Source organism: Vulpes lagopus, chromosome 5, assembly GCF_018345385.1.
Source record: "Vulpes lagopus strain Blue_001 chromosome 5, ASM1834538v1, whole genome shotgun sequence".
NCBI classification, from domain to species: Eukaryota; Metazoa; Chordata; class Mammalia; order Carnivora; family Canidae; genus Vulpes; species Vulpes lagopus.
This window is the reverse complement of record NC_054828.1, coordinates 99,390,905-99,417,526: the sequence shown is the minus strand read 5'-3', so window position 1 is coordinate 99,417,526 and position 26,622 is coordinate 99,390,905. Positions and strand designations below refer to the sequence as shown.

The following is a 26,622-nucleotide window of genomic DNA, read 5'->3' as shown; positions in this document are numbered from 1 at the left end:
TACCGTGGGACGGCCTCGAACTACCAGTCCCGTGAGGCCCTGCGCGGGGAATCGGCGGCGCGCCCAGGCTGTGACGCGCGCGGGGGACGGGGCGGGGAGCCGGAGGAGGCGGAGGCCGAGGTGAAGGAAGCCGGAAGTGGATCGGGCCCGGGTCGGCCCGGGCGTTGCGGGTTTAGGGCCTGGGATCGCTCTGCCCCAGGCAGCTGCGGAACCCGTGACGGAACGGAGCGGCGCCATACCGTCCCTGAGGCCTACTGACCGGTGAGGAACAGGGGTCGGTGTGGGGGAAGGTCCTTTCTGGCCAGAGGTCGCACCCCAGAGCACTGTTCCCAGATCCCGGATCCCGGATCCCCGCGGCCCAGCCTGCCCCCGACCCCTGGGCACTGTTTGGCCGAGATCGCGGAGCTGGGTCTCTCTCGCATCAGTAGCCGGTACCAGCCCCCCCACTCCGTTCTGCCCCCATCCTGGCCGGCTCGCAGCCCTCTCCGGGTCCCTATTCCGAACCTCCGCAGCCCCATTCCAGGGACCCCATCCCCGCCCCCCCCCCCGACTCCCTGCAGCCCTCCTGTCTGTGCTGGGCCCCAGGTCCCACCCTCTATCCTCCCGTGTGGGCCCTGACAGCGTTGTGTCGGCCTCCCCTTCTGTGAACCCAGCGCCTTGCTCTCCTCCCCGGGACAGGCAGGCTCAGCGCGCCCTGCGGAGGTCCGCGGCGACCAGCAGCGACCGCGGAGCGACGGCGGGCGGCCCCGGGCATGTACGCCCCCGGAGGCGCAGGGCTGCCCGGCGGGCGCCGGCGGAGGAGCCCGGGAGGCAGCGCTCTGCCCAAGCAGCCGGAGCGTAGCCTGGCCTCGGCTCTGCCGGGTGCCCTGTCCATCACGGCGCTGTGCACTGCCCTCGCCGAGCCTGCCTGGCTGCACATCCACGGTGGCACCTGTTCCCGCCAGGAGCTGGGGGTCTCCGACGTGCTGGGCTACGTGCACCCGGACCTGCTGAAAGGTGAGGGCGCTGCGCGCCGGCCCTCTTCTTTCTGAGCGATAGGGCCTCCTTGGCTGATAGCAGAATGTGGTGCGGGCTGGAGCAGAGATAGCCGGCCGCAGGCTCTTGGCTTGAAGGAAACAACCCCATTCCTGCCTGGTGTTCACGCCCACCAGGTGGCTCTCTTTGGGGTCTGGTCCCTCATTAATTCTGATGTTATTCAGCCAGGCACCTACTTCTCACGCCATGCTAATATGGACTGCTGCTATTTTAGGATACTGCTGGAGGAAGGGCGCTGTATGTGGGGAACAGATAAGGGTGCTAGGCATCACAATTAGCTGTCCCCCTTCTAAGGAGCGTATGGGATATAGGAAGGTTTCTTTGGGCAGCCTGATGGAGGGAGGAAGAAAACTTTTAATGTGGCTAGATTTTAAAAGATATTTTGGGAGATCCCTGGGTGGCTCGGCAGTTTAGCGCCTGCCTTCGGCCCAGGGCATGATCCTGGAGTCCTGGAATCGAGTCCCACATTCGGCTCCCTGCATGGAGCCTGCTTCTCCCTCTGCCTTTGTCTCTGCCTCTCTCTCTCTGTGTCTCTCATGAATAAATAAATAAAATATTTTAAAAAAAGATATTTTGGAGTTCTGCTATAATTGGGTTGTTGCTAGAGAAAAGGGAAGTCTGGCATTTTCAATAACCAGAAGTCAGTTCCGTTGCCACTCTCAGTAAAACAATTGGAATTTGGTTCTTGGAACCTTTCCAAGTGGGCTTGATGGAGCTAAGGTTGCTTTGTTCATCATAGTGCTTCCTAGGCAGGTAAGCAGAGGAAAGGAGAAAGGGACTGTTCTTTACTAGGCACAGAGGCAGCCGATCTAGGGGTGGGAGTGGGAGTAGGAGGCTGTCCGATGGCGTCCCATAGGTCATCTTGCCCAGCCCCATGTCCAGTAATGAAAGTAAAGGCTGTATGGTGTGAGGGCAGGACTGCACTTGCCTTGCTTCTACCAAAGAAATAGAGGACCCCAAAAAAGCCTTTAGTAACAGCAGGATTCATCACCCCCAACGTCTTTTGAATCATTTATGAAGGTCTTCATATTTCCTTCCTGAACCACCCCCTGGCTATGATGCATTCCAGATGTTTACTGCCCCACGTATCAGAAGCATTAGATATCTTCACATTGCCTCTTTAAGGATTCAGTCACAGGGATTTGGTGAAAAGGTCAAATTCCCTTCTGTGCTTTGGATTATATACCACTTTTGCAGGTCTAGTCTGATAAACCCTAACCTTGTAGCCTAATGTTACCTTTCTCTGTGAGTTATCTTGCTGTTTTGCATCTCGAGTTTTTAAGGCTTGAGGATAATTTTGTAGACAATAGGATGGGAGTGCCTGGTTTATTTCCAGATTTCACCATGATGGCCTTGGCTGGTTTGGTTCATTGAGACCCAAGTTATATACATAATGCTGGAGGCCTTGTGATGTGCAGCTTTTTGTCTGGCATGTAGCTGGTGGCAGAAAGGCCATCAAGCTTGCGTGGACTCTGGATGGTTTTTCCCTTAATACATTGCTTCTTTGGGGATCCCTGGGTGGCGCAGCGGTTTGGCGCCTGCCTTTGGCCCAGGGCGCGATCCTGGAGACCCGGGATCGAATCCCACGTCGGGCTCCCGGTACATGGAGCCTGCTTCTCCCTCTGCCTATGTCTCTGCCTCTCTCTCTCTCTCTGTATGACTATCATAAATAAATAATAAAAAAAAAAATTTAAAAAAATACATTGCTTCTTTGAAGCACAGCTGCTGCCTTTCCACCACTTCTTGCATGCAGGTGTTTGCCATCGAGCCTCTGCTGTTTCAGTGTTTCAAAAACTTGGTGTCACCTACAAACTGGGAGAGAGTTCACAGTGCTTCTCCCTTTCAAATCATTCCTGGGGAGGCTCACAAAATTTGTGTGATGGAGCGAGAGGCACTCTGATCCCATGTTCTTATTTCAGAGGTCCAGGAGGCTGTGGCTCAGAGAAGTGAAGCGATTTCTCCAGGGCCACACAGTTAGGGGCATAGCTGAGTCTACTTATATCTGTTGACTCCAGTATAAAATGATGCTTCTCACATGCTCTTTAACCTTTGTTTTACTTCAGTGTCATAGAGAATGATCTCATGAGTTTTCCACTTTGGAGTGCATCCTTGTCAAAGGCATTTGAAAAAAAAAATCTTTTTTTTTTTTTTTTTGAAAAAAAAAATCTTGATGTAGGTTCTCTTTTATTTATATATTTACCCTTTTTAAGAAGTTTTTAAAGCCAGATTTTGTCTTTTATAAAGCATGTTACTTTACCCTTTACATTACACGTACTTACGTGTTTAGGGATTTTAACCCATGGATAGTTGTGTGTGTATGTGTGTGTGTGTTTAAGATTTTATTTATGGGGGCAGTGAGGGGCAAAGGAAAGGCACAGGTGGGCTCCACACTGAGCATGGAGCCTAACACAGGGCTCAGGCCCACACCCTGAGATCATGACCTGAGCTGAAACCGAGAGTCAGACGCTCAACCGACTAAGCCACCCAGGAACCCCAACCAATAGATAGTTTCAACCTGATTTTCTGTAGCCATCTTTTTGGCTATTGCAAGCTAGGAACACGCTTAGGATGTCCATTAATAAGAGAGGTGACCGGGATCCCTGGGTGGCTCAGCGGTTTAGCGCCTGCCTTTGTCCCAGGATCGAGTCCCGCATCGGGCTCCCGGCATGGAGCCTGCTTCTCCCTCCTCTTGTGTCTCTGACTCTCTCTCTCTCTCTCTCTATGTCTATCATAAATGAATAAATAAATAAATCTTTAAAAAAAAATAGGAGAGGTGACAGTTGTACCTCACAAAGTATCACAGAAGAAGGCAAGGAATTAGGAGGTCCCTGGTTGCTTCTCTTCCTTTACTTTGTACCTGTTGGCTTTTTGCTACCCAGTGGGCCTTTAGATATGGGCTATCCTGTGCAATTATGTTGATCTTTAAGGCCTAACCCATGTCCTAACGTGGAAGCCTGGGATATTCTCTATCTCAGGAGGGAGCAGGGCTTCAGGGCACAGATCTGATGCCAGTAGATGCCACCAGAGGGAAAAACAGGCCCTACTGGGTCTCTGCGGGTTAAGGGGGGTGGGCAGGGCTGGCAGGCTTTGGAGCAGTGCCTTCTGTTTTCTCAGCCCCTGGCCTGAGTGCCAGGCATTGTGCTAAGCACACTCCACGTCTGGCTTTGGTTTCTCCTAAGTATCTTTATCTGGCAGGTATGTCCTCACCTCCACTTCACAAAGGTCTCAGGCTCAGGGTGGTCAGGTAACATGGGCTCGGAGGCACACAGCTGGTGTGCACGGTGGGGACCCCACTCTTTGCCATCACACCTTAGTGCACTCTAGGTTTCTTTTTCCTTCTGTCAGAGTTGTCCAAGGCTTATTATTTCCCCATTCTAGTGGAGATTTTCTCACAAGCCCAGCCAAAACTGCTGCTTATCCCTCATTGCCTCAATATTCCAGCTCAAGTTGGTGATCCTGAGGCAAAGCCACTCCCCCTCCTGCTGTCATCTGCAGAGCCCCAGAATGCAAATGCTGGCTGGCTCAAAAGATTTGGTCCTGAATTCTTGCCCTCCCCAGGAGGTGCCTGCTTCTCGCACAGCCCCTCACCCTGGGCCCAGGTTCAGAGATACATTCAGACTGCTGGTGGCCCTAAGCAGGGGGGGGGGCCACATAAGCGTTCCTTCTGAACCCCAATCCCTCTCTCTGATCTGCGGCCAGCAAAGGGCAGCTCTGACAACTTCAGGAAGCATCTTTGGAGAATGAGGAAGTTTGGGTTTTGAAGTCAATGAATCACAGTTGACAATAAGCCATTGGAAGTGCAAGGCCCTTCCAGGAAGGGCCAGTGTGCCTGCTGAGTGGTGACTAATGCAGCTGGCACTTCTGATGCCTGCCTTGTCAGGCCTGTCCCCAGAGTCAGGTCTGCTAGGACCATGGTAGCTGTGATGATTTCCCTCCAGGCACTAGAGGACCCTTTTGGAGTCTGATGTCAGAAGGCGGTCTGGAAGCCAGAAAGTCCCAGTGAGCTACGCAGGTGGGATGAATAAGCACTGAGAAGGATTCAGGCCATAGGGAAAGGGTCTCTAACTCACAGGGACTCCAGGGAGGGGTGAAGCGAGGGGAGATGAAAGAAAAAGAAGGGAACTGTCCAGAAGCCATTTTACCCTTCCTGCCTGCAGCCTGTTTGGGTTAGGAGTCTGTGAGGACAGTGGGCAGGTAGACAGGAAAAGCCAGGGCCTTCAAAACAAATCCAGCCCAGTGACTCACCAGTAACCTTGGGCAAAGTCAATTCCTTGGGATTCTATTACACAGCAGCTGCCTTCTTCTCTGGTGACTAGAGGGGACAGTCAGCGATCATTACCAAAATAAACAGCACAACTGGAGAATAGGATGTGTTCTCTGTCTTACCAGAGTATAGTACACTGTACCACTTGTTTGAACTTAAAATTAGGACTCTGCCCCATGTGCCATTTTTCTCCACAAATAAAATTATATATATATATATATATATATATATATAACATTTGGGCATTTCGTTTCCCTTTAGCAGCCCTCAAGGGAGTATGGATATTCAGTGCTTTCCCTGCCATACTGATGGCTGGCAGGGGGAGAGAGAAACAGACATTGAGTTCTTGACCCTAGAATAGCCTGAGCTGGGTTCTGAGCATGTCTGGGATAACTCTGCCTGGCTCCTCTGTGTGCTCTGAGACCCTTTGATGAGAGGCTGCCCAGGATGTGAGGCCGACTCCTGGTGTATCTATTATAAGCATCACTCCAAGAGAAGTTTATATTGGCTTTTCCACTAAGCCTGAGGGTTTACTCACAGCTTTGGAGTGGAGAAAGGCAGTCATGTTGAAACAAAACCCAGTTGAATTTTGGGTCAAAATCTTCTCTGTACTACATCATCACTCTGGCGGGGCAGATTCTCAGCCTGGCTTTAATGAGCTCTCTCCCTGGCCCGCACTGGCTGATGTGTGCAGACGAAGTACTGGCAGAAGGAGGAAAGGGACACCAGAGATGACACAGCTGTGGCCCAGCTGTAAGAGCCCAGTGCTGAGGGAGCATGTTAGTGGCAGTTAATATGGGCTCTTTCCTGGCATGGTGTGAGTTGACTATCAGCATACCCCTATGTACAGGGAGCAGGTGTTTGAACTTTCATTTGCTAGATGAGAGAGGAGGGCAGTTAAGTGACTTGCTCAAGGTAACACATAGTCTATGGTCCACCTAGAATTTGGTGCCGAGGCTGGTGCGTTTCTGGTGTCCCCAGTGCTTCTAAGAGCCAAACTCTAATGGCTGCAGAAGCCTAGAGCACACCAAGCAGGTTTTGTCCAGTAATTCCCAGTGTGAGTATCTTTCATGGCTTAATGATCCAAAGCTTTCTTGCCTAGAAGAGGTTTCATCCTTCCAGCTGTTCCCATAGTGAGCTCAGCAGCTGCTGGCTCCGAGGATGGCTCTGACAGCATTCATATTAACTTTTGACCCTTCATTCAAATACAGCTCTTTAGAACTTGATTGATTATCTCCATCAGGGAAAAATGAAACCACTAACTCTGGTGCTTGGTGATTCTGAGCATCATGATACAAGGGAGCCTGATGCAGGTTAGGAGGCTTCACTGTGCTGTGTGACCTGGAGGAAGTCACTTAACCTCCTGGAGCCTCTGAGTCCTGATCTGAGCTGTGTGATGAATCCCCCAGAGTGGAGTGAGGCTTAACTAAAATAACTTCTTTTTTTTTTTAAAAGTAGGCTCCATGCCCAACATGCGGCTTGAACTCACAACCCTGAGATCAAGAGTCACATGCCCCACTGACTAAGCCAGCTAGACACCCCAACTAAAATAACATTTGACCCATCTGTATGTACAGGCTATTCCTGGAGGGGTACAGCAGAAACCACCAACAATGTTTTTCTCTTGGGAGCGGCAGTTGGACATTTGGAAAGGGTGACATGTCTTCTCTGAAGTTTTTTATCATGTGCAAGTTTTCCTTAATATTGAAATAATTGTATTATGAAACATAAGAGAGGATCTCTGGGTGGCTTAGCGGTTTAGCGCCTGCCTTCGGCCCAGGGCGTGATCCTGGAGTCCTGCGATCGAGTCCCACATCTGGCTCCCTGCATGGAGCCTGCTTCTCCCTCTGCCTGTGTCTCTGCCTCTCTCTCTCTGTCTCTGTCTCTCATGAATAAATAATTAAAATCTTAAAAAAAAAAAACATAAGACACATAGGAGTGTATATAATAAACGTACATTTTTGAGGATGGTAATAAAATGAACATCCTGTACTCCCTATGCAGCTGAAGAAAGTGTCTGAAGCCCTGGTGTATTCTTTTTTTCAGTTAAAACTAATTGTTGGGGCACCTGGGTGGTACAGTTGGTTAACTTCCTACTCTTGGTTTTGGCTCAGTTTGTGATCTCAGCGTCCTGAGATTGGCCCCACATTGGGCTCCATGCTCAGTGCAGAGTCTCCTTGGGATTCTATCTCCCTCTGTCCCTCCCCACCACACTTGTGCGTTCGTGTGTGCTCCCCCCCCCCCCATAATAAGTCTTTGGAAAAAAAGTAATTGTTAAAATATAGTTGATTTTTAAGAACCACAGTTAAAGCACCACTCAGTGCCTGGCCTGAGTACTAAGTAGTACTGCTGGAATCAGAACACTGCCTACTGTAGCACAGAGTGTGATGTAAGCCATTACACCCTGCTGCTCTTAGGTTATTCTTGGAAGCACTAGAAGAACACTTTCGTCCTGCTACGTGCCCATGTGGAGCCCGAGATGAACTATCTCAGAGAGCTTTTAACAGTATTCAGCTATAGGGAGGAAACGGTGCCTACCTCTAGGAGCTTTTCTTTTAGTAAGGTCCGTGGGTTTCTAGACTTTCAGGCCACAACGCTGACTTAGGCAATGCAGGGCTGGGTTAAGTGAAGGCTGGCCCTGGTTGCTGGCAGGAAGCTTCTCGGCAGCAGATGGTTTCCCAGACTGGGTGACTGGGCCCAAAACAGATGGTTAGCTGACAAGGGAGTGACAGAGAGTTCTGGGGCAGCTTAATGGATGACCTGCAGCCAGATCGAGGCATAGGAGTCCTGTGTGGGCTCAGCCAGCATCTGCTTGGTGAATTCTAAGCCTGAGGCAGAGAATGCATGCTGTCATACAAGCCCAGAGTCTCTTGATATCTGGTCTGGTTCTTCAGTATGGGAGGCCAGACCCTCTGCCCAGGACCCAGAGATGTCAGTGTCGGTTGGTTTGAGTCTGCTTTGTGGGGTTCAGGTCCCCTCTCCAGGTTCTTGGACTTTCCAACGGTCTACCTTGCTCCAAGCCCAGAATCAGTGTTTCTTGGAATAGAAGGCTTGGCCCACCTGCATGGGAATTCACCTGGCCTGCTTGCTAAAATCCAGATTCCGAGGCCCTGCTCCAGGCCGAGAGCTCAGAATTTCTGGGGCCGGAGCACATGCTCTCAGTCAGCACCCCTGTGATTTCCATGCACCCTAGAGTGATGGCCATGACCCTACAGCCTCTCAGCCTGAGATCAGGACTCTGGAAAGGAGCCTATAGTCTAAGAACTCCCAGCCCTTTCCAAATTTTCCTAAATCAGTTGGCAACCCATGACCTAAATGAAAGAAGAACTTGCTCATGGCTTGAATAGCACCCAGGAACCCCAACCAATAGAATAGTTTCAACCTGATTTTCTGTAGCCATCTTTTTGGCTATTGCAAGCTAGGAACACGCTTAGGATGTCCATTAATAAGAGAGGTGACCGGGATCCCTGGGTGGCTCAGCGGTTTAGCGCCTGCCTTTGTCCCAGGATCGAGTCCCGCATCGGGCTCCCGGCATGGAGCCTGCTTCTCCCTCCTCTTGTGTCTCTGACTCTCTCTCTCTCTCTCTCTATGTCTATCATAAATGAATAAATAAATAAATCTTTAAAAAAAATAGGAGAGGTGACAGTTGTACCTCACAAAGTATCACAGAAGAAGGCAAGGAATTAGGAGGTCCCTGGTTGCTTCTCTTCCTTTACTTTGTACCTGTTGGCTTTTTGCTACCCAGTGGGCCTTTAGATATGGGCTATCCTGTGCAATTATGTTGATCTTTAAGGCCTAACCCATGTCCTAACGTGGAAGCCTGGGATATTCTCTATCTCAGGAGGGAGCAGGGCTTCAGGGCACAGATCTGATGCCAGTAGATGCCACCAGAGGGAAAAAACAGGCCCTACTGGGTCTCTGCGGGTTAAGGGGGGTGGGCAGGGCTGGCAGGCTTTGGAGCAGTGCCTTCTGTTTTCTCAGCCCCTGGCCTGAGTGCCAGGCATTGTGCTAAGCACACTCCACGTCTGGCTTTGGTTTCTCCTAAGTATCTTTATCTGGCAGGTATGTCCTCACCTCCACTTCACAAAGGTCTCAGGCTCAGGGTGGTCAGGTAACATGGGCTCGGAGGCACACAGCTGGTGTGCACGGTGGGGACCCCACTCTTTGCCATCACACCTTAGTGCACTCTAGGTTTCTTTTTCCTTCTGTCAGAGTTGTCCAAGGCTTATTATTTCCCCATTCTAGTGGAGATTTTCTCACAAGCCCAGCCAAAACTGCTGCTTATCCCTCAATATTCCAGCTCAAGTTGGTGATCCTGAGGCAAAGCCACTCCCCCTCCTGCTGTCATCTGCAGAGCCCCAGAATGCAAATGCTGGCTGGCTCAAAAGATTTGGTCCTGAATTCTTGCCCTCCCCAGGAGGTGCCTGCTTCTCGCACAGCCCCTCACCCTGGGCCCAGGTTCAGAGATACATTCAGACTGCTGGTGGCCCTAAGCAGGGGGGGGGCCACATAAGCGTTCCTTCTGAACCCCAATCCCTCTCTCTGATCTGCGGCCAGCAAAGGGCAGCTCTGACAACTTCAGGAAGCATCTTTGGAGAATGAGGAAGTTTGGGTTTTGAAGTCAATGAATCACAGTTGACAATAAGCCATTGGAAGTGCAAGGCCCTTCCAGGAAGGGCCAGTGTGCCTGCTGAGTGGTGACTAATGCAGCTGGCACTTCTTTTTTTTTTTTTTTTTTTTTTTTTTTTTTTTTTTTTATTTATTTATGATAGTCACAGAGAGATAGAGAGAGAGGCAGAGACACAGGCAGAGGGAGAAGCAGGCTCCATGCACCGGGAGCCCGACGTGGGATTCGATCCCGGGTCTCCAGGATCGCGCCCTGGGCCAAAGGCAGGCGCCAAACCGCTGCGCCACCCAGGGATCCCCTTTTTTTTTTTATTTTTTTTTATTTTTTTTATTTTTTTAGCAGCTGGCACTTCTGATGCCTGCCTTGTCAGGCCTGTCCCCAGAGTCAGGTCTGCTAGGACCATGGTAGCTGTGATGATTTCCCTCCAGGCACTAGAGGACCCTGTTGGAGTCTGATGTCAGAAGGCGGTCTGGAAGCCAGAAAGTCCCAGTGAGCTACGCAGGTGGGATGAATAAGCACTGAGAAGGATTCAGGCCATAGGGAAAGGGTCTCTAACTCACAGGGACTCCAGGGAGGGGTGAAGCGAGGGGAGATGAGAGAAAAAGAAGGGAACTGTCCAGAAGCCATTTTACCCTTCCTGCCTGCAGCCTGTTTGGGTTACGAGTCTGTGAGGACAGTGGGCAGGTAGACAGGAAAAGCCAGGGCCTTCAAAACAAATCCAGCCCAGTGACTCACCAGTAACCTTGGGCAAAGTCAATTCCTTGGGATTCTATTACACAGCAGCTGCCTTCTTCTCTGGTGACTAGAGGGGACAGTCAGCGATCATTACCAAAATAAACAGCACAACTGAAGAATAGGATGTGTTCTCTGTCTTACCAGAGTATAGTACACTGTACCACTTGTTTGAACTTAAAATTAGGACTCTGCCCCATGTGCCATTTTTCTCCACAAATAAAATATATATATATATATATATATATATATATATATATATATATATAACATTTGGGCATTTCGTTTCCCTTTAGCAGCCCTCAAGGGAGTGGATATTCAGTGCTTTCCCTGCCATACTGATGGCTGGCAGGGGGAGAGAGAAACAGACATTGAGTTCTTGACCCTAGAATAGCCTGAGCTGGGTTCTGAGCATGTCTGGGATAACTCTGCCTGGCTCCTCTGTGTGCTCTGAGACCCTTTGATGAGAGGCTGCCCAGGATGTGAGGCCGACTCCTGGTGTATCTATTATAAGCATCACTCCAAGAGAAGTTTATATTGGCTTTTCCACTAAGCCTGAGGGTTTACTCACAGCTTTGGAGTGGAGAAAGGCAGTCATGTTGAAACAAAACCCAGTTGAATTTTGGGTCAAAATCTTCTCTGTACTACATCATCACTCTGGCGGGGCAGATTCTCAGCCTGGCTTTAATGAGCTCTCTCCCTGGCCCGCACTGGCTGATGTGTGCAGACGAAGTACTGGCAGAAGGAGGAAAGGGACACCAGAGATGACACAGCTGTGGCCCAGCTGTAAGAGCCCAGTGCTGAGGGAGCATGTTAGTGGCAGTTAATATGGGCTCTTTCCTGGCATGGTGTGAGTTGACTATCAGCATACCCCTATGTACAGGGAGCAGGTGTTTGAACTTTCATTTGCTAGATGAGAGAGGAGGGCAGTTAAGTGACTTGCTCAAGGTAACACATAGTCTATGGTCCACCTAGAATTTGGTGCCGAGGCTGGTGCGTTTCTGGTGTCCCCAGTGCTTCTAAGAGCCAAACTCTAATGGCTGCAGAAGCCTAGAGCACACCAAGCAGGTTTTGTCCAGTAATTCCCAGTGTGAGTACCTTTCATGGCTTAATGATCCAAAGCTTTCTTGCCTAGAAGAGGTTTCATCCTTCCAGCTGTTCCCATAGTGAGCTCAGCAGCTGCTGGCTCCGAGGATGGCTCTGACAGCATTCATATTAACTTTTGACCCTTCATTCAAATACAGCTCTTTAGAACTTGATTGATTATCTCCATCAGGGAAAAATGAAACCACTAACTCTGGTGCTTGGTGATTCTGAGCATCATGATACAAGGGAGCCTGATGCAGGTTAGGAGGCTTCACTGTGCTGTGTGACCTGGAGGAAGTCACTTAACCTCCTGGAGCCTCTGAGTCCTGATCTGAGCTGTGTGATGAATCCCCCAGAGTGGAGTGAGGCTTAACTAAAATAACTTCTTTTTTTTTTTTAAAGTAGGCTCCATGCCCAACATGCGGCTTGAACTCACAACCCTGAGATCAAGAGTCACATGCCCCACTGACTAAGCCAGCTAGACACCCCAACTAAAATAACATTTGACCCATCTGTATGTACAGGCTATTCCTGGAGGGGTACAGCAGAAACCACCAACAATGTTTTTCTCTTGGGAGCGGCAGTTGGACATTTGGAAAGGGTGACATGTCTTCTCTGAAGTTTTTTATCATGTGCAAGTTTTCCTTAATATTGAAATAATTGTATTATGAAACATAAGAGAGGATCTCTGGGTGGCTTAGCGGTTTAGCGCCTGCCTTCGGCCCAGGGCGTGATCCTGGAGTCCTGCGATCGAGTCCCACATCTGGCTCCCTGCATGGAGCCTGCTTCTCCCTCTGCCTGTGTCTCTGCCTCTCTCTCTCTGTCTCTGTCTCTCATGAATAAATAATTAAAATCTTAAAAAAAAAAAACATAAGACACATAGGAGTGTATATAATAAACGTACATTTTTGAGGATGGTAATAAAATGAACATCCTGTACTCCCTATGCAGCTGAAGAAAGTGTCTGAAGCCCTGGTGTATTCTTTTTTTCAGTTAAAACTAATTGTTGGGGCACCTGGGTGGTACAGTGGTTAACTTCCTACTCTTGGTTTTGGCTCAGTTTGTGATCTCAGCGTCCTGAGATTGGCCCCACATTGGGCTCCATGCTCAGTGCAGAGTCTCCTTGGGATTCTATCTCCCTCTGTCCCTCCCCACCACACTTGTGCGTTCGTGTGTGCTCCCCCCCCCCCCCATAATAAGTCTTTGGAAAAAAAGTAATTGTTAAAATATAGTTGATTTTTAAGAACCACAGTTAAAGCACCACTCAGTGCCTGGCCTGAGTACTAAGTAGTACTGCTGGAATCAGAACACTGCCTACTGTAGCACAGAGTGTGATGTAAGCCATTACACCCTGCTGCTCTTAGGTTATTCTTGGAAGCACTAGAAGAACACTTTCGTCCTGCTACGTGCCCATGTGGAGCCCGAGATGAACTATCTCAGAGAGCTTTTAACAGTATTCAGCTATAGGGAGGAAACGGTGCCTACCTCTAGGAGCTTTTCTTTTAGTAAGGTCCGTGGGTTTCTAGACTTTCAGGCCACAACGCTGACTTAGGCAATGCAGGGCTGGGTTAAGTGAAGGCTGGCCCTGGTTGCTGGCAGGAAGCTTCTCGGCAGCAGATGGTTTCCCAGACTGGGTGACTGGGCCCAAAACAGATGGTTAGCTGACAAGGGAGTGACAGAGAGTTCTGGGGCAGCTTAATGGATGACCTGCAGCCAGATCGAGGCATAGGAGTCCTGTGTGGGCTCAGCCAGCATCTGCTTGGTGAATTCTAAGCCTGAGGCAGAGAATGCATGCTGTCATACAAGCCCAGAGTCTCTTGATATCTGGTCTGGTTCTTCAGTATGGGAGGCCAGACCCTCTGCCCAGGACCCAGAGATGTCAGTGTCGGTTGGTTTGAGTCTGCTTTGTGGGGTTCAGGTCCCCTCTCCAGGTTCTTGGACTTTCCAACGGTCTACCTTGCTCCAAGCCCAGAATCAGTGTTTCTTGGAATAGAAGGCTTGGCCCACCTGCATGGGAATTCACCTGGCCTGCTTGCTAAAATCCAGATTCCGAGGCCCTGCTCCAGGCCGAGAGCTCAGAATTTCTGGGGCCGGAGCACATGCTCTCAGTCAGCACCCCTGTGATTTCCATGCACCCTAGAGTGATGGCCATGACCCTACAGCCTCTCAGCCTGAGATCAGGACTCTGGAAAGGAGCCTATAGTCTAAGAACTCCCAGCCCTTTCCAAATTTTCCTAAATCAGTTGGCAACCCATGACCTAAATGAAAGAAGAACTTGCTCATGGCTTGAATAGACGAAGGAGAGAAAGTTAAGGCCCATTTCTTTTTATCAAAGCTTAAAATGGTTTCTTTTTGGATCAGCCTTTATTCTGTCTGTGTATCTCTGGGAGCTCTGGTAGTTTACATAGATATAGGGATCCCTGGGTGGCGCAGCGGTTTGGCGCCTGCCTTTGGCCCAGGGAGCGATCCTGGAGACCCGGGATCGAATCCCACGTCAGGCTCCCAGTGCATGGAGCCTGCTTCTCCCTCTGCCTGTGTCTCTGCCTCTCTCTCTCTCTCTCTCTCTGTGACTATCATTAAAAAAAAAAAAAAAAAAAAGTTTACATAGATATAAAACGAGACTCACAGTGTTGTCTAGATGATTTTTTTGTTGTTGTTGTTTTAAAGAAGAAAGTGTTAAAGTCTTAGAAGTTGGCTCTATATGTCTGATGTACAGTTGTCATCGGGGGTCCTCCCTTATCCACGACCCTGGGGACTCTGAATGTCGGGTCTCCTGTTTGAGCATCTTCCTTTTTCTTGATTTACTTCCTCATTTTGGTAGAGCAGGTACTCCTCGATGGCTTCACCCTCATTCTAGGAGGTATTGGGGGCTGTCAGTTTCCAAGTCTGTCAGGCTTTTGTGGTATAAACTAGTTGCTTCTTAGGTTTTTTTCTCCTTCTGGCTTACACTTGGGCGTATCTAGTCTGCTAAGTCCATTCCGAGGAAGTCTCACTCCTTTTAATTTCCAGTGTCCAGAATTTTGTTTTGCCCCTTTCCTCTTTGTGCAGATCCATGCCTTATTTTTTTTTTCTTTTGTTTTAGTAGTTTGCAGGGAGGGAGCAAACATCAATGTGAAGGTCTAGTCTACCATCTTTCCTAATTTACTTAGCAGTTTTAATTCTCTGTGGCTGTCTTGGCTCAAAAGTCAGTGGGCATTTCCTGCCAGCCTAAAGCACGCTTTAGCAGAATGTGTTAACACGTCAGGCTCATTGTCAGGGTCTTTACAAGTGGTCAGCAGAGTGTGGCAAGTCCAAGGAAATGGAGTCCTTAGAATGATTTTATTGGAAAGGGAAGAAAGACTTCAAACACATGGGAGCCTTTTTGCAGTTCACCTCCTCTGTAGGCTGGCTGGGAGCAGGAGCTGAGACTGCTCCCTCTAATACTCCTCCTGCTCCCCGGTACTGTGGTGGAGAGGGACAAACTCTTCTCAGCAGGAGGACTTCCTGTACCAGGGTGTCGCTTGGGGTCCTGAAGATTTGGTTCTTCCCCTACAGACTTCTGCATGAATCCCCAGACAGTACTGCTTCTGCGGGTCATCGCCGCCTTCTGCTTCCTGGGCATCCTGTGCAGCCTCTCTGCGTTCCTCCTAGATGTCTTTGGGCCCAAGCATCCCGCTCTGAAGATTACCCGTCGCTATGCCTTCGCCCACATCCTCACAGGTACGCTTGGGCCTGCTCACTGTGGGGAAGAAATGGCCACAGGGCCAAGGCATCCTGTCTGGAGTTGCAGATGGGGATGAAGGGGCTGCTGTGAGCAGACACATTCTAGATGCTCATTTCAGCTCTAGCCCAATGGACTGCGAGAGCAGCTTGCTTCTTTTGTTTGCATGTATGCCTGCCAGGACCACAAACCCACTCAGCCCAGCTGTAGAGAGGGAATGTTGTTAGTATTCCATAAGAAATCTTGGTGCTCTCTAAGAACTGGAGTTGAAGCTCAGCTGGGCTCAGGGGGCCCAGAATGAGCAGGGAAGGAGCCAGGGTGTTCACTATGTCTCCCCTGGAACGCATGGTCTCATCGGATTCTCTCCTTCCTGCTTCCCCGCACACCACCTTTCTGTGCTTAGATGCAGCTTCTCCCCTCCCTCATGACTGGACTGGTATGATGATTTGACTTGTGGTGGTACTGACTCCAGCCTCCACACTGTGTGACCTGGTCTATCCATTTCAAAGTACCCAGTGACTTCTAGCAGCCTGGTATCTCAATTCCAAATTCTTGAGACAGAAAGACTCTGACTGGCTCAGAAGGACTCAGGCATCTGGCCCTGGCCCTGGCCCAAGAATCTCACGGCCAGGAGAGCTCCCTATCACAGAGTCTGGGGCCAGGCAAGTTCTCTGAGAATGGGGTTTGGGGAGATAGACTACAGTTGGTTCTTTAAGCATCCTGGCTGCAGGGTGCCTACTTACTCCCCTTCTGTGCTATCTCTCTGTCCCCCAGTCCTGCAGTGTGCCACCGTCATCGGCTTTTCTTACTGGGCTTCTGAACTCATCCTGGCCCAGCAGCAGCAACATAAGAAGTACCACGGTTCCCAGGTCTATGTCACCTTTGCTGTCAGTTTCTACCTGGTGGCAGGAGCTGGTGGAGCTTCCATCCTGGCCACAGCAGCCAACCTTCTGCGCCACTACCCCACGGAGGAAGAGGAGCAGGCCCTGGAGCTGCTCTCAGAGATGGAGGAGAATGAGCCCTATCCAGCAGAGTATGAGGTCATCAACCAATTCCAGCCGCCCCCGGCCTACACACCCTAATACCAGCCAAGGGTATTCTTCTGCAGCAGCCCCTCCCCACTCTGCAGCGCCTCTCACACCCAGAGGAGCTCCTCTCCCCAGCAGGCCTCACTGGTAGGATCCTGACCATTTCACCAAACCTTCCCAGGAAAGACTCTGCGTGTAGGGTTGTTCATGTATCCCTACTCTCGAAACCTGGGATTCACTGATTTTATATAATGCACTGTTTTCCCTCTTGTCACCTTCCTGTCCCTTTGCGGTCACTAGTCGTTACCAACCAGGGATGGTCATAGAAGTTTTCTCCCTTCATGGGCCATAGCTTTGAAACTTGGACTTTCCCTGGGGAGCTGCTGACAGCGGGCACTCCCAGACAGAAGAAGCATCAGCAGATCCAAAGGGAAAGGGGACCGTGCCCTGTAGGCTCACTTCATAACAGCCAGCGTTTGTCCCCCCGCTGTAGCCCCGGCCTGATCCCCAACCCCCATTCCTTCTTGGAGCGCCACAGCAATGGGCTGCCCGCTCCATGGAATTCTCTGCACTTTAGTCTTTGGACTTCCCATCACGTGTGTTCTGGTTTTACCGGAAGAAGGAACTGCTGTGGGAAAGCAGAGCCAGTGCTCTCCCCGCCCTGCCCTCGCTTGGGTGGCTGCAGCCCAGGCCAGGAGAGCAGCAGCTGGCATGGGCCTGAGGCCCCATGGTGCCCATAAGGGATCAGCGTTGAGGGGGTGGGGCAAGTCTCCCTAGCCCCTTCACCTTTTAAAATGTGAGTGGTTTTAAAAGGAAAAAGCAAAACCAACCAACAGCAACAATACTCTTTTTAAACTAGTGACAAGACTGTTGTCAGTTTTTTTCAGACACTTAACCCATTCCTTTTGGCTCAGCAGCGTTTTGGGTCATACCTCCCCCTAAGCAGCTCCTCCCTGAACGTATCCCTGCAGAATGCAGCCTCTTCCCTTGCTCCCTTCCCCACAGTGACCCCGCTCCCTGAGCCCTTCCTGTGGAACCCAGAGCCCTGTCAGCCCTGAGGGGCTGAGGTCTGTGGCCTGGCTGGCTGGCCAGCGTGGTGCTCCTCAGGACTGTGGCACTGAGATATAACCTGGCCTCCGTGCAGGAACAGGGGCCACAGCAGGCAGGAAACTCACCACTCTCCACATAGGAACAGTAACCAGTGGGGTCCCATTGCGTGAGGTGTTAGAACCACCCTGTCAGACTAGCAGACCTGGCCATGTCCTTCAGGCTCAGTGTGTCCCCTAGACTGTGACTTGGGGCAGCAGCTTGCCGCATGCTCCTCTTCTCTTCTTGAATGTACTCTGGTGTTGCCATGTGCTACTGGCTCTTTCTTGCCCAGCCATCACTGGCTATCCCATTTGCCACACATGGCTCTGGGCCTGGCTGAATGCTCTGCCCCAAGATCTGGGGCACAAAGTGGGAGAAACTTGAGAGACCTTCAGTGTGGATCGAGATGGCCAAGCTTCTTTGGAATCAGTGTCCAGTGCTGAACTAAAAAGCAGATTGGATCCCAGTTTCCTTTCACAGGCAATAGACAGAGCAAGACTGGAGAATGGAGACCACTCTGGAATTGTGGCTAGAAAGGGACTGTCTTGTCCCTCATCCTTCTTCAGCTAGTCTGCCTGGGATGTCTGGACAGATGGCCTGTGTGGGAGGTGAAGACCATGTCTGTGCCTGAGTGAGCGGCTGCTTGGAGTTCACTGTGATGCCAAAGTGTGTCCCAGGGTGACTCTCACACTATTCCAGACTCTTCTATTAGGCAAGAAAGACTGAAGTATGATACCTGAGCACAAAGCCAAGGAGCTAAATTAAGTCTTATGTCTTTCTGTAAAATCCAAATTTGCCTTTGGCAGATCTCCAGGGTATGGCCAGCTCTCTCTGACCATGGGTATCTAAGTAGGCAGACCAAGAGACTGGGCACCAAACACGCATGCCAAAGTGACCAGTCATCTCAGACATGACCCTGTGGACTGTTCCTCGTGATTCAGAACCCACTTTTTATTAGCTCCCCATACCTCTGGCCTTTCTCTTTCCCCTGCCATCCTGACACTGATAGTTTGTCACATAAATTCCCCTGGTTGTGTTTTTTTTTTTCTAGAAAAAAAATTAAAAAGCAAAACAAATTACAAATAAGAATGTAAATGCCAACGGCTCCCTGTCATTTTTCTGTCACAATCTCCCTGATTTGGTTTGTTCCCTTCCTTTTAGAGAAGCAGGAGAAATTGATGAAGTGTGTAATTTTAAAAGGGGGGGAGGGACTTTGCATGTGCTTATTCCACCCAAGGCATTTTCACCTCTAAGACCCTCCCAATCCTGACAACTTCCACACCAGGGTCCCAAGGCTAGGAGCAGTAGATGCCTCCAGCCCAAGTCCCTGACTTCAAACCCTGAGCTCTTCTCTGCAGCTGCTGGTTAGTTGTGGAGAGAAAGCTGCTTCTGAACTCCAGCCATTGTATGAGAAGAAATATACTTCTTCAGAGCTAGGACCTGTAGAAGGAGCTATACTTTCTTTGAAACCCCAGAGAATGATTACTTACTCACAGAGAGAGGAATGTGAGTGGACACTGTAAGTTATAGAAGAGCTCTTGAGCATCCATGCCTCACATGGTCACCTACTTTCCCTTCACTCAGCCGACACACTGGGCCCCAGATAGCACAATAAAAGAGCTTAGGGCTCCCTTTGAAGAGCAGCCCATTCAGGTGTTCTTTTTTTCTTTGGAAGAGAATACATCTTTCTTGAGAGCTAGGAATGTGTTCTTTCATTTCATTTCAGACATTTACGAATGGCGCCTTGAGTTGTACATAAGGTACCATTAGGCACCACGAGAAGAAACGTGATGACCAGCGGCCCTGTCTCCAAGGATTTTATATTCTTAGTTCAGGAGATGGACTTGTTCACAAAAAGGCAGTGAAGTAAGTGGTCTAATGAACAGTCGGGGAAAGTGCGGTGCCCAGAGGGGAGGCTGGCTGTGACCTGAGTGATTATGAAAGGCTTCACGGAGGAGGAAGCATTGAGCCAGGCTTATTGTGAGAGTTTGGAGGTAGGGTGTGGAGAACTCACCCTGAAGGAATAGCTACAGCAGCACAACTAGAGGCCAGATTGTCGTGAGAGAAGAGGTTAGAAAGGTGAAAGGGGCCCATTTAAGGCACTATTAGTGGGGAATCCCGGATGGGGTTTTGAGAAGAGAAAGGGACCCAGGATTAAAGACTGCTGACAGTGTGAAGAAGGCTCAGCCTCACGCTAAGTGGAAGAGTCTGCGGGTATGGGAAACGGGAAGTGGTGTGGAGGCCTGGAAGCTGGCAGAAGGGGAAGAAGAGAGCAGTCCCTTTTGGCCCCACCAGGCCTGATGTCTCATGACATCAGGATGAGAAGATGCAGGGTGTGAAGAGCAGCATGGAGAGAATGCTGGGGAACGGAGGAAGAGGTGGTTGCATCTTGGGGAAGAGCAAGTTATTTTATTAAAATAACTAGAGAATCTTCAGCTGACCTCTTACCCACAGATGTCCACTCCATCAACCACTAAATTCACAGGTCTCAAGGTTCCGTGGGGGAGACAAAGAACTAATAAACATTTTGGTCCTTGGTTTCAAAAACCCTACAATCTTCTCCCCTGCATTTTTTTTTTTTTTTATGGGAGTGGCATTTTAATGGGCGATGGGAAGGGAGTGAATGTCTCCTCTTTGAATGGTGTACCTAAAGTAAAGGCACTTTGTTAGGAACATACTTGGAGAATTAAGATAGCAGTTCCTCACTTTGGGGAAAATGTTTGGCTTTGCTGCTGTGGCCAGGAGGAGGAGGCAGGTTCCTTGTGAGAGATTTCAGTGGTCTCAAAGCTGAAGGATTTATGTTGGCCTGTTCTGCCCACTCAGCTAAGTGGGAAAACACACAGCGGATGGTGAGGGGCTTCGTAAGATGGGTTCGAGAGATAGAAGCCCCTCACCTGGGATCCTGGGTGGCTAAGCAGTTTAGCGCCTGCCTTTGGCCCAGGGCATGATCCTGGAGACCTGGGATTGAGTCCCACATCGGGCTCCCTGCATGGAGCCTGCTTCTCCCTCTGCCTGTGTCTCTGCCTCTCTTTCTCTCTCTCTCTCTCTGTCTCTCATGAAAAAATAATAAAAAATCTTAAAAAAAAAAAAAAAAGCCCCTCATCCAAACCATATGTCTAGGTTTGGTAATGAAAAACCTTTAGAGACATCTGTGGTTCCATCTTTTTTAAGGGGTTGCATGGCTCTGAGAATGGGGCTGAAGGCACAGGGCCTACGGGCAGCCCTGTTTGGAAGCTTCCTGTTCTTTTTGTCTCTGTAGCAAAAATGGCAGCTATCCCTGTAAAGGACCTTCCCTTCATGGTTAGGTCTGACTAGACACTAGCTCAGCCCTTCATGTTGGTTTTACCATCCTCTTGGGGTTCTCCCACCTGGATTTCTAGTGCCATCATTATTGGCAGGGAGTTTCCTTCTGAAATAACCTTGGGGTGATGAGTGGTTTTGTTTTAAAAAAGGGGAAGGCTGTCCCTGATTGATTCTTTCCCACCAGTTTGCTGCGTTGTGCTCTAGTAGAGTGGTGAGAGAAATTTGTGCATATGTTCACTTGAACCCACTATTATGTAGACAGGCTTTGTCTTGTTTTTTACATTATAAATTTATTAGGGCCAGGGGGTCATATTTTTTTTTATGCAGTGTTCACTCACCAAATACAATGAACACAATGTGCTTTTGAAGGATGCAAATTTATTAACATATACAATCCTTGCCTTGAGGGCCTTCCAGTCCAGCTGTCAGGAAAGAGGAGATCTTTAAGGCAGAGACCTGAGAAGGGTACTTGATGCCCCTTGAGACTATAATGGTCTAGGAAGGCTTCATGAAGGGGAAGAGACTTAAAGAATGAGTAGGCTGTCATGAGAGAATAATAAGTGTGAAAGCAGGAAAGAAAGAGACAGGCTTTGGGGAACAAGTTAGTGTTTTGAGCAGTGGCGATAACCCACTGGAAGGGAGTGATAAGGTGGATGGACCCAGCCCCTGAGGTCCCAGAATGCAAAGGTATTGTCCAAATACTTAAAGCTGTAGGATACAGAGCTCTTAACACAGAACTATCTTAAGTAGAATTTATTGTTTCCCATAACTGAAAAGGTGACTTGGCTGGATCCAGGTGCTCAGATGATGATGTCAAGACATCATCTTTGTGTGTGTGCGTGTTGTTCTGCTCATGAGCTCAGGCAGTCTCTCCCCAAAGGTAGTGAAGATGGCCAACAGCAACCCTAGGCTCACACTAATCTCTTGTTTAAGGACTGGGATGTCTCTTTTATCCAAAGGATTTTGCTGTGGTTCTGGAAGAGTTTGACCTGAAATGTTTTTGGCCTGGTGGTTTCATATAGAACCCTATCCTTGATGACAAAAACAGATGCTTTCATGAATTATTCTAGGTTGTGAATGAGGGGAAGTTGCCTGCTAGGAAAAGATTGCAAATGTGGATGAGTATAAGGATGAATGTTGTTAACACTTTCCATTCTGAATAACAGATGAACAGAGCTTTGGGTTATAGGCAATTACTGCTACCTCTTGGCTTGACAGTTGGCATCCAGGGTTTGCAACAGACTCAGACAACTTACTTTTCAAGTACTTGGGGAAAAGGGGCCAAGGCATGGGCATCAAAGCCTAATTAACTCATGGTGGGCCCATTTAACTTTCTGGGGAATACCTATCCTCAGGTGTAATGCCTGAGAAATGATTTTTACATATGTTGCTAAGTCAATATATGGGTGCTTCCTAATTTCATCAGATCCCCAAATTGGGAGATGATGTCCAGTGTAGGACCTAGAGCCTGCGTAAGGAAGGTCAGGTAAGAGGGCAAGGACATCTGCTAAGGGATATCCGAGAAAAGCAGCTGGAGGGGGAGTATGCAGTGCTCATAGCACTTTGAGCTTGATGAGAGTCTTTTTCAAGCTGGGTTCCCTGGGCAGCAGACTGAGAGGTGAAGATTAGCATGTAAGGTATTTAGGGTGCTCTCATGTTCAACACCTATGGAGGAAGGGAAGGAAGTAGTCTTGGTCACAGGGAGAAGGTAGGGTGGAAAGTCATCTCCACAAAGACCTTAGCTGACTCCCCAAAGTTCTGAGGCTGGGATGGCCTTTTGAATTGTCCAGAATTGGGGTGGGGAGACCAGGCCTTTATATGCTAGCTTGTCAGTCATCATAAACTTGCTGTCCCCAGATAGGAAGGTGTTCCCTGGGGTGAGTAAGCTCTATCATCTGAGGGAAAATTCCTGAAAAGGGCTGGTAACTAAGGGTTGTTTGGCAGCAATACTCAATGTAGCTAGAGGCAAGAAGCCCTTCAGTCCTGAAGGTGGACCTGGATGGCATATCATAGTGTCCAATATTCCTTAGGCCTACTACTCAGATCACTTTTTTATTTAAGTTTTGGGAGCAGCTTGATTTTTCTGGGGGAAGTGGATGGTTAATGGAATGAGCCACATTTCCTACTACTATAGCTGGTCTTGAGGCCTCAACTGATATCATCATCTTCCTTCCTCTACCATCCATTTTAGATGCTTCTCACCCTCAGGAAGCACCTCTGCTGAGTGCTTGGTCACCATGTCCTTTTCAGGCCATGGCTGCTACACTTCTCTGTTTTCTATAAAAATTGAGCAAGGGTGTAACAGACAGCCAGCAGGACTGTTTGGGTGCCAAAAACATCTTCCTCTTTGCTCCCATTGTGTAACTGCAGCCTTCGCTCTTCCTGATAATCAGGGTCAATTACTGCTGCCAGGATGGTGATTCCTGCTTCTTGCCCGCTGGTCCCTTGGCATGAAGAGCCCAAAGTGCTCCATGGCACTTATAAATTAAAGTGCAATGGGATTTTTGCTATAACTTTTGATGAAAATACTTGCACTTTGGGAACCAGGACCTCAAAACTCTCAAAGCTCAGAGCTGCAGTGACAGAAATACCCAATGGAATCACTGGGCTTAATGGTAAGTGAAGTCACTCCTACCTCTAACCTTTGCTCCCTGGGCCTATCTATGCTTATTGGGACATAGCACCATATTGACTGTTGACAGAATGTACACTGTGCCATGGAAGGTGGTACCCCATCCTTAGTTGGCAGCATCTCTGTGCTGGAACCTCAGCTATGCCTTCACAAGCCATTCCTTCTGTTCTTGTTGGCATCTGGATGGTTCAGAATGTGATATGGCCAGTGGATCCCATGGTCATGTGCACTGTCATGCCTCCTTTGCTGTGCAGTGGGTCCTTTAATCTGATACAGTGTTATCTGGGATCCTAGGTCAGTGGGTCAAACACTCAGTCAACACTGAAGATATTGGTGCTGGCTGAGGCCCTGCAAGTGGAAGAGGCAAACTACACCTAGAACGTGGCAAATTCCAGCTAACATAAATTGATGCCATTTCCAGGATGGAAAGTATCTAATGTAGTAGATATTTAGCACTTAGTTGCTCTCCTTGAGAAATACTGCCATTTGGGGGGCTCAGCATTGGATTCATTGCCACAAGCCTGGGCATTCAGCAGTGGCATCAGCTTCTGTGAGTGGGAGCCCATGCTCTTGCGTCCACGTATTACTCCCATCCCTGCTACCGTGGCTACTCCATTTACATGCCCATTGTACTGGTACTGAGGTAGCTGGTCACATCTGGCTGACATCAATTGGTGAGTCATTCTTTCTACTTGGTTGTTTAGTGCCTCTTTCATGGTAAATACTCTCTGGTGGGCATCTGCATACTTCAACCCTCTCTCCCAGACCTTCTCGTCCTTCATCTTTCTCATCTTTCTCCTAGCAGGTCCCCAATCAAACAGCCAAGCCAACTGCCAGTGCCATAAGTCTGTGTATATTCTATAGCTACATTTCTTTCCACACAAAGTGAATGGCCAGGTGTACCCACTGAGAAGATTTATCTATTGGGAGAATTACCCTGGCCAGTCTTTCAAGATCACCTCAACGTAAGGCTATAGTACAGCCACAGTTCATTTTCTGCTTGCACCCACAAACCATTCTGACCAACTGCAAATCAAGTATTGCTTTTTTCCTTCCTTTGTCAGCTGGTCATAAAGGGACCCCATTTCCTATTGCAGCCATACCTATGAGCTGATGGAGAGACACTGGTCCACAAATGGTAGGGGATATGGATGTCTAGGCCACCTAGTTTACTTGTGCCTCTGATCCTGTTCATACCCAATTCTGGATGTACTACTTCCATCTTACTAGGAATTATTGCTGGGCCTACTCAACTTTGGTGGGTCTGAACGGCAGAACCTAACTTACAAGCTCATGATGAAGAATTTGGGTCAATTTGTTCTGGGTATACACAAGCAAAAGCAGTTTGTTGATAATATATTGGGAGGTCAGGCTACAGAATGCTGTTAGGGCCTAGACAAAAAAGTAGAAGAGAGAATGGTGTGGAAGAAACTGATTTATAAAATTCTAAAAAGGAAGAATTGGCAAGTGGGTACAGAAACGGAGGTAGCAAGCATATTTATGCCATCCTTTAAAAAAACAAAATCAGGGGATCCCTGGGTGGCGCAGCAGTTTGGCGCCTGCCTTTGGCCCAGGGCGCGATCCTGGAGACCCGGGATCGAATCCCACATCGGGCTCCTGGTGCATGGAGCCTGCTTCTCCCTTTGCCTGTGTCTCTGTCTCTCTCTTTCTCTCTCTCTGTGACTATCATGAATAAATAAAAAAAATAAAATAAATAAAAAAAAAAAAAAAAAAAAAAACAAAATCAGGGACACCCGGGTGGCTCAGTGGTTGAACATCTGCCTTCGGCTCCGTGTGATCCTGGAGTTCCGGGGATCTAGTCCTCCTCCCCTCCCTCCCTGCACTGGGCTCCCCATAGGGAGCCTGCTTCTCCCTCTGCCTATGTCTCTGCCTCTTTGTCTCCCTCTGCCTATGTCTCTGCCTCTCTGTGTCTCTCGTGAATACATTAATCTTTAAAAACAAAAACAAAAAAATAAAATCATAAGTGCTACAGGAAAAAAAAAAGTGGTATCTGGAAAGAGGAATTCAAAGTCTTTTTTTTTTTTTTTTTTTTAAGATTTTATGTATGTATTCATGAGAGACAGGCAGAGGAAGAAGCAGGCTCCATGCAATGAGCCCGATGTGGGACCTGATCCTGGGACTCCAGGATCACACCCTGAGCCAAAGGCAGACGCAACCGCTGAGCCACCCAGGTGTCCCTAAAAATCTTTTTTTTTTTTTTTCAAAGCTTTTTTGAAGATGGACTTGTGTTTATGTACTGAAGGAAAAGAGGCGTAGAGATGGAGAAAAATGGCCAGATTAGAGGGGCTTGGCTGGAGTTCCTGAGAATACATTTTGATAAAACAAAAACAGAAATAAAACAAACGAGTACAAGTGCTAAGCTTTTAATCAAGGGAAGCAAGACAGTAGGAAAGTTCATCTTCTTTCCCCATACCTCCCTCCTGGCCATCACTGAAAAAAGCCTGACTGATCAAAGCTTCAAATACTATTTTCTGTTGTATTCCCCTTCTCCTTACTTGCTTTCAAGGAAAACTAAATATCAATACGAATTCACAGAGTAAAATCAGACAGTCTGGATAGATCTAAATTTCAGCTTCTAGTAAAGCTTAATTTTTTTCTTTTTGGAGAAACACCGTTTATTAAGAACATCTACAACTGCTCAAATAGCTACAGTTAAATTTCTAAATGCACTGTGTTGGAATGAGCACAACCCCTTTTGTTCAAGACATCCTTTTACAGTATTTTTTTTCTTGTCCCTAAGGCACTTAATATGGATGTAAAAAAATTAAGGAAACAATTTAGTGTAAGGTTTTCCTACTAGACCTCCAACAGTTTGATTTTAATGAGATTGGGTACAGAATAATAATAGTTTAATGTCCTTCATCGGTGGTGCAAGTAGGTTTCAGGAAACCTGTTCACCCTTCCGCTGGCACCTTTGAGTCAAAGGGAATGGGACAGCCACCAGTCGAACTGGCATTCTGCTACCCTTTTACCACGAGGCTTCCTCATTTCCGGCCTGCGACAGGCCACCTGCCCACCTAGGTCTCGGTAAAGTGTCCTGGGCTCTAAGGATGCCACGACGGCCCGCTCTAGCGAGTGCTGACGCCCACCCTCGGAGCCCGGCTC

At 48.7% G+C, this 26,622-nt stretch overlaps 1 protein-coding gene across 1 annotated transcript; it reads left to right on the top strand.

Annotated features, from left to right (window-relative positions):
• The first annotated feature begins 102 nt into the window (after window positions 1–102).
• On the top strand, window positions 103–18,656 carry TMEM127 (transmembrane protein 127). The gene is made up of 4 exons (XM_041756050.1): window positions 103–261; window positions 679–996; window positions 15,279–15,443; window positions 16,219–18,656. Exons 2-4 carry the CDS (start codon window positions 753–755, stop codon window positions 16,524–16,526), a joined length of 717 nt encoding a protein of 238 aa, XP_041611984.1. The 5' UTR covers window positions 103–261; window positions 679–752; the 3' UTR covers window positions 16,527–18,656.
• Window positions 18,657–26,622: the final 7,966 nt, after the last annotated feature.

Bases quoted from the DNA above. Each gene is read 5' to 3' on its own strand.
- TMEM127 (XM_041756050.1), top strand. From the start codon at position 753: ATGTACGCCCCCGGAGGCGCAGGGCTGCCCGGCGGGCGCCGGCGGAGG. The intron at 997-15,278 runs GTGAGGGCGCTG...CTTCCCCTACAG, and splicing joins GCACCCGGACCTGCTGAAAG to ACTTCTGCATGAATCCCCAG. The intron at 15,444-16,218 runs GTACGCTTGGGC...TCTGTCCCCCAG, and splicing joins CTTCGCCCACATCCTCACAG to TCCTGCAGTGTGCCACCGTC.